The 18,438-nt window shown below is 38.7% G+C and overlaps 1 protein-coding gene across 3 annotated transcripts in view; it reads right to left on the bottom strand.

Moving 5' to 3' along the window:
* CPPED1 (calcineurin like phosphoesterase domain containing 1) overlaps positions 1–18,438 on the bottom strand; it is an 89,477-nt gene that overhangs the window by 65,728 nt on the left and 5,311 nt on the right. For all 3 annotated transcript variants that reach the window (XM_054042718.1, XM_054042721.1, XM_054042720.1), the window contains exon 2: positions 5,585–5,803. In XM_054042718.1, the coding sequence (XP_053898693.1) occupies positions 5,585–5,803 (219 nt within the window). The remainder of the gene's footprint in view (positions 1–5,584; positions 5,804–18,438) is intronic.

Below are 18,438 nucleotides of genomic sequence, written 5' to 3'. Positions count from 1 at the left end.
GAAGTCTTTAGGGGAAAAAAATCTTCAGTGATCACAATACATCTAGTTATAAATATCTAAGGAGCTTGTAGAAAAAGTTATTTTTAGTAATACCTTATACTGCAACTGTATTTTGTAAAATTCTTGATTTAGTACCACAATACTAGGTTAACTATTCTTGGTAACACTATTTCTGATTACATAATCAAGACGAACTTTTCAAAATAATGTTCTGAGTATAAATCACTTTTAATCAGCATCTACATACTGAGACATTGGCACTGATTACTTAGCTCCTTTAATAGCGAGTGTAATGGATAACAAGTGTTTTGCTTGATTGCTTCCTAGCTTAGTTGATCAGGATTCTATTCATCACTCTTAGCTGTTGGAATCCTGAGACTTCTTGGAGTCCCTGTTTAAAGGTCTTGACATCATTTTGACCAAAAATCTGTGGTGGTTTACAATTCAGTCAGTCAAAGTTCTACATACTTCATGTGTTCCTCCTAGTTAAAAATGTATTTAAGATGGGTAGGGTTTTTTGTTTTTTTAACTGATTGAGATGGAAGTTGAGCATAGAAAAATTTAAATACAATCCAAGAGAGCATAGATAATAATATGAAATCAATGGATGCTAAAAATGTATTCAAACTTTAATCTGACATTCTTAAGCAAAAACCATATTGGGAAAACAACTGTAGTACTCTTTGATTAACATTATTTTTGTCAGCTTAAGTGTAGTTTAAAACCACAACTGAACTAGAGAGCTTGTATCAATTTGATATATATCAATTAGAAATATTAATGAGTCAAATTCACTACTGTCAGACTGAAATCAAGGATTGCCTCCTCTTATGCCTTTGGTGATTTATGTCCATTGAGGAAACATTTTTTAGCCTTTCCTCCTAATACATGATGAAACTAAAACGATTAAACAAATTGACATAGATCAGTAGAAAAACTCCACTGCGGAAAAGCATGAAATGAAGTCAGTATCTCTTCACTACAAATGCATTAGTGTAGATCCAAATCTTGTGTTGAATGGTGATAAAAATAGTGAAATCAGAAAGAAGTAAAAGGAAAAGTAAAAAAACCTGACAAAAATAGTATTAGATACCAATACTCCAAACACTTGATGCATCTGAGTAACTTCACACACATGAGCAGTCCCGGGCCTGGTCTACACTTAAAGTTTAGGTCGACATATCTAAGTTGCTTAGGGCTATGAAAAATCCACATCTCAACATTTCCACTGACAGCACTACAGTTACTTGTGGAGGTGGTGTTCCTCACTGTTGGAAAAAGCCCTTCAAGTTGATGTCAACCCCACAGTGTAGACACAGCTGTGTCAACATAACTACAGTGCCATGGCTATGCGGGTATACTCCCCGTTGTTTAGATAGAAGTGTCTGTTGGATTGAATTTTAAAAGTTAAGTTTTAAGACCTCCGATTATTGCTGGTTATACATCGCAGAAATGTGTTACTTGGAAGGAGGTAATTTTTGAAACATCAAAAATCAATTAATTATTCATAACAAAAAATACTTAAATTCTCAAGCAGTTTGCCTTTTGCTCCTTAATGCCGCAGAAGGTTTTTCTACAACTTCAAATTCTTGACATAACAAAGTGAAAGCACTTACAGACCAATTTAAGTAGTCCTATGATGATTTCCATAATCAGGTCATTTTTTCACAGTAATCAGTTGCTGATTTAGCTTTGCTTCAGTCTAATTATGGCACCTCTGAATGACAAGAGAATGTCACTCTTTGATTTTTAATTGTGGTTAAAAAATATTAAATCCAAGCATAACAATAGCCATTGGAGTCAATGGACATGTGACAGGGTATTTTTTTTTTTTTGTAATCTTGACCCAAACCATGTGACTGCGGAAAGGTAACAAAGAACAGTGTGTTACAAACACTCGTGTGTATCAGAAGAGAAATTAGAGAGGATAATATCAGATAAAAATCTCTGTAGCAACTAATTCTAATGTCAGGGGATTGAAATTTTGGTGGAGAAAGCACAGCAAATGAGTTGTTAAGAAACCAAGAGCTTTATTCATTGCAAAATGCCTTGTATTTTTTAAAAAAAAAGAAATAAAATATCCATCAGCCATCCAGACTTGTTTTCACACACATTTCTCAAAACATTTTCAGTAAGTGTTTCATTATGACTTCTTTAGGATTTGGATTTGTTTTCAAAATTTTCTTCTCTTTTAGTTGATTTATTATTCCATTTATTCTCCTTTTGAAATAATTTTTATTTAAGATTATTCCAAAAGCTTACTGCAAATAAGTGAAAGAAAATGTTAGGGAAAAAAAATACAAAACCCCACCAAAAATTTCAGTTCCTCCAAGGCATCCATATTTTTATGTTCATTCATTTATGATTAAACCAGAATCCTTCTTTTTGTACTTATCTTCTATAGAATATTTTTCTGACTGTGTTTCCATTCCACTTGCTGCTTCAAGCAAGTCTCAATGACCTTTTGGGCAAACATCCAAAGAACACTGACGGAGTTTATGTCCGTGATGAGATTGCACACGCAGTCTCTTAGCCAAAGAATGATTTACTTTAGCATCTTTGTCTCTTTTCAGTTTAGACAGAAAGACAAATTACTGGCTATAAAATGTATTTATAAAAAGCGTCAGTAAATCGTTCGTATAAACTTAAACACATGTAAACAGAATGTAAAGCAATGAAAGCTGTTCTTGTAGGAGCTACACTTTCCTTTAATAGACTATTTCCTTAGCTCTCCATAAAGTGTCTAATAAGCATAAAGCAGATGTATAGAATATTGCTTCATTGATTTAAGATTACGTTTATATTTACATAGTATCAAAGCTAGATACTTTGTATACCTGTACTACCTATAGTTACTAGCTATCTTTACACCAGAAAGAAGAGATGAGACAAAGGTGAAAGGCCAAATGAAACTGCTCCCTCCTGCTACTACTTGGAAATTGCAATAGGCTGCTGCCAATATTTATACAATGCATAGCAAATACACTATACAGAACATAAGTAGTCTTAGCTCTACAATCTGTTCAGTTTAACATTCATATATTTTGTAACTAAGATGACTATTTGATAACAATTTGCCATATTCTGACAAATTTGTTTAAGTTTTACGATAAATGAGAGCCCTATGTTCATGAAAGTTGCCAGACCGGTGATACTTAGACCTCAGTGGTTCGGGAGTCAAATTAACGATCAACATTACCCAAAAGAGCCACAGTAGTGTGAATTCGTGGTTTCATTTACTATAGTATTATATATTCATATTTAAACAGTGTGACGGGGAAATATTTAGTTTTTTATATCTGTATATATTCTCACAGCAAAATGACCAAACAAGTATTATTTATCAACTACAATTGGGTAAGTAAAAAAAGTAATAGTAAAGGCATCCTGATTGGTTAATAACTTAGACTGGTTAATAATAAAAATCACATAGTGTTTTAATATCACATGCTACAGGAGACACATTAAAAAAGCCACTTGCAGTTCACAAGAGTCAGTCTCAGTATCACTGTGCTAGACAGATAATACTGGTTGGAAAAGTCCACTATCCAACTCCTACCCCACCAAAAAAAAAATTACAAGGGTGACAACATACATATTTCTGCAGTCTGTCCTGCCCGAACCTGATCTGTACAGACACTGTCTAGAAATGAGAGGATAGATCAGGCTCTACGCCCACTCAGTCCTTAGTCCCTCTGAAATTTTTAACAAGAGGACTACTTATGATGGAGCTTGTTATATGGACATGAGTCCTGAGTAGACAAAACTCTTTTCAGAGGCTTAAGAGCCATTTTATGTTAATGACTTTCAGGAAATACCCATGCAAGGTGAAATCCAACATACCAGTTTTATATTAGGTTACTGCATTATTTAATTTGGTGACTGGAAGTCCTCCAAACAGATGCAGCAGAAATATTATTGCTGGTTTCTGGAGTTTCCCCTGTGCGCTCTCTCTCCTCCCCCTGCCCCCCTCTACCTCCCCGGAGATACCGGAAGCAACAAATTTGGAATATTACTACAAACAAACAAACTGGGGATATTTGTTGAAAAATCTCATTACAATTTTGTACTGGGAAAGTCAGACTCTTTAAAAAAAAAAAATATGGCAATCCTTTATGCAATGGAGAGATTAGCAAGTTATCTGCTGCAGTACTGAAGTTCATGGGAGTTTTGCCTCCATTGATGTAGGATCATGACCCTTTAGTCATTCTCCCTCAGAAGGGAGAAAAAAGTTTTACAATTTTATATTGATTTTATGATGTTCAATTTAAAAAGTGAAGGGAAATCCTATACGACAACCTAAATACCAAACATACTGTATATTTTTACCACTGTGTAACTATAATTTTGTTTGAAATTAAGTATTTTATGATTACATCATATTCTCTTTATTTATGGAGCACCTTTAATCCAAAGCATTGGAGAAAGATAACAATAAAACACACAATCAACAATTCATAAAATGTTAACAACCAGTGATCCTGAGTGAGAGCAAAATACAAGAAAATGGAAGAGACAGCAAATTGTAAGCAGCAGCATCTTGAGTTAATACTTTAAATGATGCCTGCATTTAAATAAACCAGAGAAGTGACCTAGAAATGAAAGACCAGATCCTATGATCAATTGCTTGAACTATCCAATACTTTTATGTTATTTTGCTTAGTTTAACAGATTATTTCATTAGGAAGTTTAAATTTGGTGGTTTCCTATGCTTTTCTATTATCAAAACCATGTACAGATTTAAAAAAAAAAAAAAATTCTGTGGCCTATAACCCCCTAACGTCAATTAGGGCTTCTAATTAAAATTGCCAAGATGTTGAGGTTTTTAAATAAGAAAACCCCATGAAGTCTATGAAACTATTTATACACTTCCAGTAAAATTATTGTTCTTTTTAAACAAAAAGAACAGTTATGGTAAAGAAAATTTACTGGTCTAGTTGCAAAAGTAAGGAACAGCTGAATCTTGTAATCCATATTTGTATATGTTCTGTTGTAGCCTGCTTCAGTATATAACACTAGTCTGATCTCATGGTCCTGCAATAATGGATTAGAATTCTACTCTCTGAATTGTATTAGGGCATTTTAAGATCGAGTATATTACTTTTAAGATGAAGGTTCTATTAAGCATTAGAAATATCTCGCTGAAGATTTTCTATTAGGCCCCAAACTCAACTCCCTTTAGGTACTCAAATGTGTGTCTATTCTTTGGTTCTCTCCCAAGTATTGCTCTGTCACCTGGCTGGAGTCCCTATACTGTTTATGAAAGTAATACTTTTGGTGAAAGTACTTTTATATGTCCTCTTGAAAATTATATTTCATTCTAACAGCAAATTTCTCTAAGCTACAGGAAGAAGTTACTAACAGAGAGGCAGAGCTAGAATGCATGAATGGCACAGGGAATCAACTGGAGAGGTCAGAATACTACTTCAAGCATGGGCTTAGAAGTACACATCCATGAGAACACGATACTATATAGTATCTTATACTATGCCTGACTGTAAAGATAAGGTAATTGTATATCACATCGAAAATTAAAAAAGAAAATGGGAATATGACTACCAGTGTAGATTTTTAACAGTCTTACCTGGCATACCATGTATGAGGTCACCACACAGTACAAAGAACTTGGGCTTGGGGTTTAACTGGTTAATGGCTTGCACAGCTTGCTCTGTTAATTTGATCTCCTCTTCCCATTCATCACCTCCATTGTCACAGTCACCAATTGCCCAGGCTTTCATCAGTCCAAACTGGGGATCCGCTCCTTGGATGAAGTAGAAAGGGGCTTTCCATTGACATTCATCATCTTTAAAAAATATATATATATATATTAGTAAAATCTTAAAGGGAAAGGAAATTTTCCCTGTATTATCAAGGTGAAGAGTAACTTTCTTTAAATGAAGGCCACTTTAATACAGTAGACACAATACTTTAATAGAGTAAGCACAAGCATAATATTTCCCTATAACAGATTAGAGCATTTTTATTTATTGTAATTATGCAATGCTGACTTGTGGCTACAGGATGACTAGAGGAAAAAGCATACCAACAACAAAGCAAAAGGTGCTTAAAACTTTAGGACTACAACATAGCTCAATAGCATGGAACATAAGAGATTCATTTTCAATTATTGCCTTTTTAATTAAATTAAAAATGTACACTACATTTTATGGTGTCAGAAGGAATCCACTTAAATTATTACTATGATAAATGCTTTTTGCTCTTACCATACTAGAGAAAGCTTGAAACATTAATTTGCTAGCTAGAGACCCATCCCCTTTATAGGATGCAGGACAGCAACCCAGTAGGAATCGCAGCATTCTTTCCTCATTCCCAGCAGCTCTGGGCTGGCCCATGCCAGCTGAATTGCTTTTACGAGGCTTGGGCAGGAACCTTCCTAGGCTCGGGCTGGTACCCTCTCTCCTCACTAGGTCCTAGAGCCTGGGCTTCTAGCCTGAGCCTGGAAGCTACATTACAAATAAACAGCCCTGCAGTCCGAGCCCCATAAGGCCAAGTCAGCTGGCACAGGCCAGAGGCAGGAGTCTAACTGTGGTGTAGACATACCCATAAGGTCAATTGGCAGTGAGGTCCAGGCACATCACCTTCCTCCTTGACTTGAACTTTGGGCTGGTAGTTTTAATTCTCTGGCAAATTTTTCAAGCCTGCTCGCATACATTTTAGGTGTACTATTTAGACTTACAAAAGGCTCTCCCCACTCCCATAACACGGCATTATAGGGAGATCTCATATTACTATTACTGAACTGCTTTTCGGTCTCAAAGTGCTACAGAACATTTACTAATATACTATGAAATATTATAAATAATTTATTTTGTTTGTTTGTTTATTTGCTAGCTTCGATCATTTACATTGGGCCTCAAAGTCATTAGTGAGAATTGGAAGGGTCAAATGGAAACCTTAATTTAGGATGCTCATAATGGCTCCTGACTGAAACCTAGAATACAAATATATGAGCCTGGAGGCAAACTAAAATGTGTACAGCTTCCCCCTCGCTCCACTTAAGATCAGAAACTTATGGAAGAAAGAATAGGATTTTTGTAGTTTCAGTTAATTTTTTGTACTTTTGTGCTTCAGATATCTCAGTAATGGGTATTGAAAAAAAACCCTTAAATAATGTAGATAGCAAAGCAGGCTAAGAAAAAAATTCTCATTTCTTGTCCATAAATAGCTAAGACCATATTCTGCTAGAGATAAGAGAACGTGGGTGTCCCAACTTTTCTCTAAACCACAGTACAAACTTTTCAAAAGTATACTGTTGCTGCCCTGATTGTCTAAAGGCATTATCTTACATTCCAAGTGTTTGGTTTTGGACTACTGCAGCTGGGTTTCTCCCTTTTAAGCTCTTCTTTAAGGTATGTCTGACTCTCACTTTGAGCTAGTCTACACTAGAAACACTACCATGGCGCAGCTGCACCGAAGTTCGCCTGCCGACATAGCGCTGTACACACCGGCGTTTAGGTCAGTGTAACTTATTTACATCCCCGAGTGACATAAGTTGTACCAACTAACCTGTGGTGTAGACAAGCCCTTTGTCTTACCCCTTTTAGTTTTATCCTTGCTTTAATATCTACAATTAAAACATTCACTGGTAGCTGTCTGAAGTCCTGGAGCTTGTTTATTACATAAGTGGGTGGGTTTGTTTTTATTAAATTCATAATGAAAAACCCACAGTCTACCTATATAGTGCTTCAGAACAAGGAGAACTGTATTTCCACCAGAATTCTCTCTGACCAGGGTTACACAACATAATAGTTGGAATAGTGGCAACTGCAATAGTGGAATAAAAATATAAAAGGCCAGCATAGAAACACACTCAGCGCCCCTGGAACTACAGATTCAAATGTTATGAAGGTGAGCTCAGAACTTCATCCTTCCAAGGTAGCTACATTGATTTCTAGGCAACCTACAGCAAAAGTCAGTTTTTTTTCAGTTAAGCCCTTAAAAATCAAAAATAAATGTCAAAAAAATAGGCTCCTAAACCCATATTTAGCCAACTAAATAAGTAGCCTGATTTGGGGATCCTTTAGGAGGAAACACTTTTTAAAAAAATTGTTTAACATTGAAACTCAGCACACAGACTGGCAAAAGTAACTGCTATTCTTAACACACGCCATTCCACTTTCCTCTCCTTCAACAGCAAAAGATGTCAGGATCAGTTCTAAGTTATTAACTGCTGCCATTAGTGCCACATCTCTTTGCCAAATGTAGGTTCCTACATTTCACTTAATTTAAAATGTAATTGTTAAATAAAACAATTTATAGTCAGCTTACATCATCTATCAATTCATATAGTCATCGTCCTCTTGTACATTAATAATACCTCTAAATCTCACATTTTACAGGCTGAAAACCTTTATCCATCAGTTTTTAAATCTGAAATGCAACCTTTAACATTTTCAAATTAGAAAACTCATTCAGACAGGTTTTTATTCAGAGAAGTGAAATGATCCATCAATCCATCTGTTTTCTATAGAATCCTTTTGGAACTGGCTGAATGACACAACATAATTTAGGTTTTTATTTCATGTGTCTTGCATGGAAAATGAGAAATACGACTGTCATAAAAATCAGTTTATGTGCTGCATCGAAGACATTGTTTAGGCAGAGAAATCAACTTAGATTTTCTGAAGTGAAAAGCTATAAAGATGAGTTAAGGAAGCCTGCATCTCTGAGGGTTCTAACTCAGAAGACATGTTCTGTGACTTAGTAAGGAAAAGGAGGGTTTGAAACTCTGTAGGCAGCTGTGAAACTGATAAGAACCAAGTCAGTTTCACTGCTGCTCTGGAAAGCTCTGAGCAATACAGGAGGCAAGCACTACAGGAGAATACAAAAGTGGAGTCTCTAGGAAAAGTAGAGTATAAGGCACCCTATCAGAAATGCCCATGCAGCAGCACAGAGGAACAAGGAGAAAGTATTTCTCTCTTCCAGAAGCTAGAGAAGGCTGAGGGTTTCAATTTTATCAGACACATACTAAACAGAGGTTTACACAAAAATGAACCACCTGAACAGGGTCAAAGAAAGAATCCCAGCACCCACCCCTTTTTCAACAACTTGAGCTACACAGTTGGCTCATCACCAGATTACTGTCCCTGACAACAAGGGCATCTACTTTTTTCATACTAATTAGTTACTGACTAGTAAATTTAGTCTTCTACCTTATAGGTGTATGAAAGTTCCCATGACTTAAATGTACATGTATTGGTGTGAGTGATATGGGGACAGAGAGACTATTGGGATACATTAGAAAAGAGAAGTTCCGTATACAGAGAGATTCTATGAGGAGAAGTGGCAGAAGAACTTATAATGGAGAAAGGGAAAGAGACATGGGAATGGAAGGATTGCAAATAAACAGAGGAAAGAGAAACTGAAACGATGTAGGAAAAGTTACACCATCACCTATTATAATAGAAAAAAAGAAATTGAGTGAAGCCAGGAAGGGGAAGAAGATATATCAAAACTGAGAGTTGCAATAAGCAGGGATGGGCAAACAGTATTTGGTTAATATACTGTTTGATTAAATTAGTCAACAATGCCACGGAAATTAGTCAATAGCTATATTTTTGTAGTATTAGATCAGCTAGATAGTAAACAATAAAGAAGATCAATACATAATATAGTCAACAGTTTTTTCTGCTATTTGGTCAGTCCAAGTAGTAAGTTCCTTTTTAAAAAAAACAGGGCTTATTTACACAGAGCTCCACCAGTTTACTAATTCTTAATTAATACTTGGTGCAATTTTAAACCAATTTGGTTACAGTAATGCAAAAGTACACTCATGTATTTTGGTTTAAACCAGCCTTATTATACTGTATCTTAAATTGATTAGGAATAGATTTAAGATAATCCAAGATAAACCACTCTTTACACACAGTTTGCACTAGTTTAGTGTAAACCTCTGCAAAATCCTGTGTGAAGAAAGATTATTCATAAATAAAATGTTCATGGACAACATAACAATTAGATACTGCACAGCAGTTTTGAAGTACAAAACTGCAACAGGCAATGGCTTTTTTGAGAGTGTGCAGGTATCATTCTAGCTAGGTGTTTTAGTCCTCAGTGCTACTGGAGGTCAGGTACATTTTTCATACCCCGTTGGGTAGGTTATATAATCACAAACACGAGAGTTATTCAAAGGGAGAGCATCAAATGACTAGATATTCCACATTAGTGAGCATCCTTTCCATCTTAGTTGAAGTTGAAACAACATATAATTTAGCAGAGTCCAGAGAATTAAACACTGGCTCACCATCTCCATGGTGGCTGTAATGCTATAGTCTCAAATAAGGCCAATGTCTGAATAATGTACTGCAACATCACTAATTCCTAATTCCCACACATAGTCATGAGAAACAGATTAATAGCTTCTCCACAAACATGTGTCAGGTGCGGCAAAAGGTGTAAAAGTTTTTAACTGAGTTTTAATCAATAAGGAGGAGAAGGATACACTTCTGTTTCCAGAAGCTAGATTATTCTTGGTGTTCCATGTTTTCAATTTTTACCAATTTTCACCAATAAATTACTAGGTTTTTTTTGTTTGTTTGTTGTATTTTTAAATTAAAAGGAGTTCAGTTTTAACTGATTTACACCAGTTTAAATCAATCCACTATTTTTTTCAGGTATTTATTTTTGTTAAACACTGATGCTTTATGTGATTGCTGTTTCCTGCAGCTCTGAGGTTGAAACAGTTTCTCAGTGTAAAACACAGAACACACATGACGGAAGTCAGGGGGAAAAAAACAAAAACAAAAAAAACAATGTTAATATCGTAGTACGACTGGCTCACAAGGAGACACTGCCCGCTTATTTTTTTTGCATCTGTTTAGTGCGGCGCTGAATGTAATTAATTAATCCTCCATAGATAAAGAGAAGGTAAATATGGGACAAAAATGCAAATTTGTGCCTGAATACCAACAAGAAAATCAGTATTTAAAAATTTTCAAGAAAAGTAAAGACCAGAGTGAAGAGGATGCATTGTGCTGCAGTTACTGCAGCATTGAGGTCAGTGCTCATGCTGACAGAATAAAGGAACATGTCGAAAGCAAGCAACACAAGTAGCTTAAAGAAGAAAGTGAGCTTTGGGATAAGCACTCAATATCAGGAGCTTCACCAGGGTTTTAATGAAAGAGAGGACACAGCATAATTGTATCAATGAATTTGTGTGTGCTCTGTTTTGCCAGACAACCACTGTTAATTGCAAAGGAGCCTATTGGTGACTTTGTGCAACAATATTGTCCACCAACAAAAACCCTTCCGAATGCAGACAACCTCACTCACAAATATCTGAAAGAAAATAACGATACTTGTATCTAAACTGATAGAATGAACTGATGGAAATGTGATGTCTAGTCTGATCTTTGACGAGTCTCCTGATGCCTTGGACCATCCAATTCTTGGCCTTTTGTTTTAGTTTTTTTTTATTTCAAAGTGAATTATTTTGTGCTGATGTGACACAGTAGTAACTGACATGTTTGAGATGTACCAACTAACTTGGTACAATGTGGCCACAACTAACACAGATTTGACTTCCTCCATGGCTAAATTTGCACAGGAGATTAAACTCAATCAGAACCCGGAGTTTCTACTCATTACCTGTCCTGCTCATCCTATTAACATTGTGCTGTCAACAGCTACTGCTACAGAAGAAATGAAAGATGTGAAATCTTGCATCATTAGGTTTGGGGCCATTTTCAAGCATGCGAACAAGTTGAAGGCTTTGTTTTACACAGTGCGAGACGAGTGCAGAGTCGACTGCTGATTACCTACCCCTGTTGTGCCACATTGGCTGATGAGCTTGTACTTTTTGCTGACTATCATGTAAATAATGTGTGGACTGTGCTAATGCATCTCCTAGATCATCCTGAGTTTGTTGGTTCTAAAGCGGAAACACTGACGAGACTAGCAAATAACCAGAATGACCTCCAGATTCTGTGCACCAAGGTAATATTCATCGTTGAAAACTTGGAATCACTGTGTGACACACAGAAAACACTGGTGTTTTCTCCAGCTATTGCCAACACATTTGCAAATACAGATGTTTACTGGATCCTGACAACCAAAATCTCAGCTGCAAGAGAAACATACATCAAGAAAACCCAGCAGTTTCTGGAAATCCTTCTGACCCCAGAGCATGAGAAAACCAAAAAAGCATTCAAAACCTTCAACACAATGCTCAGCAAGAAATGGGAGATGACCATGACCTGTAATCTGAACTCTGAAGTGTTTGGTGCCAAAGATTCTTTTTGGAATGTCATTTAGGTATTTTACCCCTTTCTCAAGGTGAATTCTGCAGCAGACTATGACAGGTTTCTGGAAAAACTACGAGCTCTGAGAAAGACAAAACATACCTTTGTACATTTAAAAAAGTTTCAGTCACACTGTAGTAAAATGTGCATATTACAAAAGTTTTTTTGTTTTTCTTTTTCCCCCTCCCCATTTTGCTCTTTTAACCTGATTTCATTCCAGTTTTAATGTTTGGAAAATAAACACTGTAAATTTCCCAGATTTTTATTTTTTTTAAACAAATAAAAACTGAAAATGCAGAACACTAATTATTCTCTAAGCAACAGAAGTCGAAGGAACCACTAGAATTTCTTCACGTGCTGGGCGGGATATGCAGAGTGCCCTAAATTGTAAAGGTGTGCGTGCTGACTTTTGGTTTTACAGCTTTGAATGATCCTTTTATGGCATTGGTAATCACTCTAAAATGTATTTTTAAAAGATGCAAAATTCTGCAACAGCCGGTTCCCATTATTTTGACTGTTCAACCACCATTCTACGTACTTTTCAAACAGCTGTTGTTCCTTTGTTTCCCTAAAGTATTCCTGTATATACAGGTTTCAGAGTGGTAGCTGTGTTAGTCTGTATCAGCAAAAAGAACGAGTAGGGACTGGAGCAAATGCGGTTGTATGTTAGAGCTTGGCTGTAGACAATGGATCGTGTGATCTGGTCTGGATGAAAGCTGGAGGCATGTAGGTAAGTATAGCGGCAGGGCCGGTGCAAGGAAGTTTCGCCCTAGGCAAAACTTCCACCTTGTGTCCCCCCTCCCCCACCCTGCGGTAGCTCCCCGCCCCTCCCCCCCGAGCTGAGGCACCCCCCCCCCCAGCAGCAGCTCCCCACTCCAGCTCACCTCTGCTCCGCCTCCTCCCTGAGCACGCCGCTCCCGCTCTAATTCTCCTCCCCTCCCAGGCTTGCGGCGCCAAATAGCTGATTGGTGCCGCAAGCCTGGGAGGTGGGAGAAGTGGAGTGGTGACCTCACGTTCGGGGAGGGGGCGTAGGAACACTGTAAAAAAAAAAAAAAAGAATTGGGGGCACAGCTTTTTGGCGCCCCCAAATCTTGGCGCCCTAGGCAACCGCCTAGTCTGCCTAATTGGTAGCACCAGCCCTGTATAGCGGTAAGTAGGTTTCTGGTATAGAGTGGTGTTTATGTGACCATCAAAGCCCTTGAGGAATTCCACCATGATTTCAACAATTTCCATCCCACCATCAACCTCAGCCTGGACCAGTCCACACAAGAGATCCACTTCCTGGACACTACAGTGCTAATAAGCGATGGTCACATAAACACCACCCTATACCGGAAACCTACTGACCGTTACACTTACCTACATGCCTCCAACTTTCATCCATTGTCTACAGCCAAGCTCTAACGTACAACCGCATTTGCTCCAATCCCTCAGACAGAGGTAAACACCTACAAGATCTCTATCAAGCCTTCTTAAAACTACAATACCCACCTGCTGAAGTGAAGAAACAGATTGACATAGCCAGAATACCCAGAAGTCACCTACTGCAGGACAGCCCAACAAAGAAAGTAACAGAACGCCACTAGCCGTCACCTTCAGCCCCCAACTAAAACATCTCCAGCACATCAAGGATCTACATCCTATCCTGAAGGACGATCCCTCACTCTCACAGACCTGGGGAGACAGGCCAGTCCCCACTTACAGACAGCCCCCCAACCTGAAGCAAATACTCACCAGCAACTACACACCAAAAACACTAACCCAGGAACCTATCCTTGCAACAAAACCCGTTGCCAACTCTGTCCACATATCTATTCAAGGGACACCATCATAGGACCTAATCACATCAGCCACACCATCCGGGGCTCATTCACCTGCACATCTACCAACGTGATATATGCCATTATGTGCCAGCAATGCCCCTCTGCCATGTACATTGGCCAAACCGGGCAGTCTCTATGCAAAAGAATAAATGGATACGAATCAGACATCAAGAATTAGAACATTAAAAAAACCAGTTGGAGAACACTTCAACCTCCCTGGTCACTCAATTACAGACCTAAAAGTCGCAATTCTTCAACCAAAAAAAACTTCAAAAACAGACTCAAATGAGAAACTGCAGCAATAGAATTAATTTGCAAACTGGACACCATTAAATTAGGCTTGAATAAAGACTGGGAGTGGATGGGTCATTACACAAACTAAAAACTATTTCCCCATGCTAATTTTTCCCCTACAGTTACTCACACCTGCTTGTCAACTGTTTGAAATGGGCCACCCTGATTATCACTACAAAAGTTTTTTTCCTCCTGCTGATAATAGCCCACCTTAATTGATTAGTCTCCTTAGAGTTGGTATGGCAACCCCCATTTTTTCATGTTCTCTGTGTGTGTGTGTATTTTTTTATATATATACATACACATATATATATATATATATACACATATATATATATACACACACACACAAAAAATATCTTATTATATTTTCCTCTGCATGTATCTGACGAAGTGGGCTTCATTTAAAGAAAGTGCCCAAATAAATTTGTTAGTCTCTAAGGTGCCACAAGTACTCCCCATTCTTTTTCCTGTATATACAGGATTTCTTCCCCAATGCTTTTAGTTTAGCCTTTCTAAATCCACCACCACTTGGCATCAAGAAGTAAAATAAAATGACTTTCTATTGTCATTGGATTACAAGTTTGAGTAACTTCTTTGAAAAGCTATTAGCATCTCATCAATGACTAAACTATGGTGAATGTCTCACTACAAAGTGAGTTGTGTTTCCCATTACATACAAAGTCTTACTGTCAAATAACCTCTAGTCTTACTTTATGTTATCATAGTTTAAAGTTTTGCTGCCTAAATGAGTTACTGTGGAGGGACACTGCCCTCCTTCCCCACAAGGGGTCAAGGAAAAATCCCCTCAGCAACAGGCACCACACAGAGTTATCAAACGTGACTCAATGCTACACCCTCTGAAAACCTGGAATGAGGGGCATGCCAAGAGTGGATCTTGAGTCATGAAGGGACAGGGACATAGCACAGCGCTCTGGGGGATTCTGGGCTGTGGAATAGCCAGCTAACTGGCTGCTCCAATTTATGCTGGAGGTTGCACAAGGCCCCAAATGAGCTCAGAATCCTGAAAGCACAAAACGGCTTAAAGACATCTGCCTGGGTGGAGCTTTCTGGAATCTCAGCCGAGAAGTTTAGCTAGTCAACAAGGCTGAATTCTTGACTCCTTTTTCCAAGCTACAGAGGTGCTACATGCAGTGGTAAAAATTCACATTTCCTAGTTCAGGTTTCACTTTCTGAAGTTATGTGCATGGTTTCACATTTTAAAATTAAATTGATCTAGTGTCCCTATGACTCAATATCCACTCAAATGATCCCTAAACAAACAACAGAGATAGCCTGTGCCACAGCTCTCCCTACAGTAACACAAATCTCTTACTCTGGAAGAATTCTATGCCCCACAAATGCATACAGGAACTAGAATTGTCAAGAACCAGTCCCTCTGGGGACAGGGATATAACATTCACTTTGCTCTAAGCCTCTACCAGCTGAGAATTTATTTATTTACAAGGTCACTCAAAAAAACCCTTGGGTTTTCCCAATATGGTGGTGTGACACAACACTATTTAAGGAGTTATTAGACTAGTATATGAAATCACCACACAGGGAACATTTCTCCATACTGGTTCTAGCTTAATTTTTCATTTTCGGCTGAATGTATTGATCTTTGACTACAATTTGTTGTGAATATAACATCTCCTCTCCCTTCTACACCCCATTAAAGTTACACAATGGCAGCTTAGGGTTTTTTTAAAAGGGAAACACTACGCACAAATCAAAACAGTCCACCAGTGCCTCCAGTCCTGGTATGCATACCAAACAACTGCCAAAGAAGGTGGCCAGCTCCAGAATGTCATGTTGTTGTGCCCCTATTTCAGTAGCAGTTTCTGCTTCTTGTTCTACTCCAACCATGTCTACATGCACACACAGGAGATAGCTTCCTTGGGACTTAATAATGAGAACTTAGAAGAGGGAACCAATCTCAACGTAATCTCATTTTTTCTGTGACCTCTCAATGAATTAATCCTAACACACTAGTAGCAATGCACAGCAGGAGGAAAGCTCACTAGAAGAAAGACTGATCTGGCACAAGGAAAGGCATTTCAGTGACCTGTGTGGGTCTTAAGCCTTTACTCATGGTCTTCAGAAAGGAGCTCTTGATGTCTTGGTGTGACTTTTTGAAATCTTCTCTGCCATTCTTCGGTTCTCTCATATTTTCCCATGTTAGAGATGTGAATACACTTTTTATATAAGTTGGTCATATTACACTTTATATAAGTTAGTGTCTAACTATTTGGCTTGAGACACCAACCATGGCATTTTCAGACACCATGACACTTCGTGAAATAAAGACAGTCCATATAAAATTCATTTTTCTTGACAACAATATCTACATGGGCACTATGGCACTGAAATGCCAGGGGCATGAGCACAATATAAGGATTTAAACCAAACAGAACCAAGAAACAGCCATGCCTGTTGACAGACAAGTGTTCAAGGGATTTCAACTCACCACCCCACAACCCCACAAATTAACACTGAAATAACCTGTCTTGCGTGCTAACTATGGTTAAACAAGAACTGCAAAGCAAAAAAATATTTGTGGGTTGTCACTTACACTCATTTAAATAAAAATTACCCCAAGCTTGCCTTCTGTTTGTTTTTAAAACATGGAATGTCAAATATCGGGTTCCCAATTCCCTTCCTTTGTTGGTGGGTCCTGGCAAAATCTTGGAAGGTTTTAAGTGATATTACACTTGGTTGTAAGCTAAGCTATAGATCTCCCTCTGCGTGAAGTGGGAGAGAGGATGCTGACTCAGAGGGAGAGACGTGAGACCCTAATATTTTTAAAGAAACAAACAAGACAATCTTCATACATCAGAAAGAAGGTAAAGGGGCAAAACTTTTCCCTCCTGCTTTGCAGTTCTCCTCCAAGGAAATGTATTTTCACTCTTATCAGCCCAGAGCCAGCTTGTTTTTCAAAAATAAAGTGCTTCTACTAAATCAGTGGTCACCAACCAGTCGATCATGATTGACTGGTCAATCCTAGAGGATCTCCCAGTTGATCGCAATCTCCCATGGTGTAGTGGGGCTGCCATTAAGACAGCCTGCCCCGGCCCCATCCGCTCCCAGAAGTGGCCAGTGCAGCTTCGCGGCCAGGGGTCTCCTTCCACACACTGCTCCTGCCTGCAAGCACCACCCCCGCAGTTCCCATTGGCTGAGACCAGGGAACTGTGGCCAATGGGAGCTGCAGGGGCAGTGCTTGCAGAGAGCACCAGCGCATGGAGCCATGTGCCCCTGGGCTCCTCCCCAGGGGCCGCAGGAGCATGTTGGCCTCCGGCATGGGGCCGGAGTAGGTAGGAAGCCTGCCTTAGTGGCAGCCATGCTGCACCACCAACTGGGAGCGGCTGGAGGTAAGTGCTGCCCAGCGGGAGGCCGCATTCCAACCCTCAGCCCGCTCCCAGAGCCAGAACCCCATATCCCCTCCTGCACCCCAACCCACTGCCCCAGGCTCAGCCCAGAGCCCCCTCCCACACTGTGAACCCCTTGGACCTAGCCATGAGCCCTCACCTCCTCCCAAACCCCTACTCCAGCCTGGTGAAAGTGAGTGAGAGCAAGCGAAAGAGAAGGGGTGGGGATGGAGTGAGGGGGCCGGGGCTTTGGGGAAGAGGCGGGGCCTTGGGGAAGGGGCAGTAGAGCCTCAGTTGCCCTTAAATTCAAAAAGTGATCTTGGGCGTAAAAAGGTTGGAGAACACTTTAGTAAATAATTTATAATTTCCAGTTCAATACTCAAAAATACTCACTAATTGTGCCTTTAAAAAATGCTGCCATTATTGCTTCTATGAGCCGGTACAAAGACTGATTTCATCTATCAGGCAAACCACCAGAAGACAGAGGGTTATTTAATAAAGTCTTGCCTTAGCAACCACCATAGAATGTATGTAAGAGGCTTTTGCTTCTTGTCCAAGGTAAACTGTTCCATGACCTTCTGCTGAAAAAAGTTTCTTATATATATTTACAATATGCATTAGCAAAATACAAAGATTTAAATGATACTTAGACAATAAGTGTATGTGAGTGGCATCTATTAACCTGATTAAGAA

Source organism: Malaclemys terrapin, chromosome 10, assembly GCF_027887155.1.
Source record: "Malaclemys terrapin pileata isolate rMalTer1 chromosome 10, rMalTer1.hap1, whole genome shotgun sequence".
Taxonomy (NCBI): Eukaryota; Metazoa; Chordata; order Testudines; family Emydidae; genus Malaclemys; species Malaclemys terrapin.
This window is presented reverse-complemented; position numbering and strand designations above follow the sequence as displayed.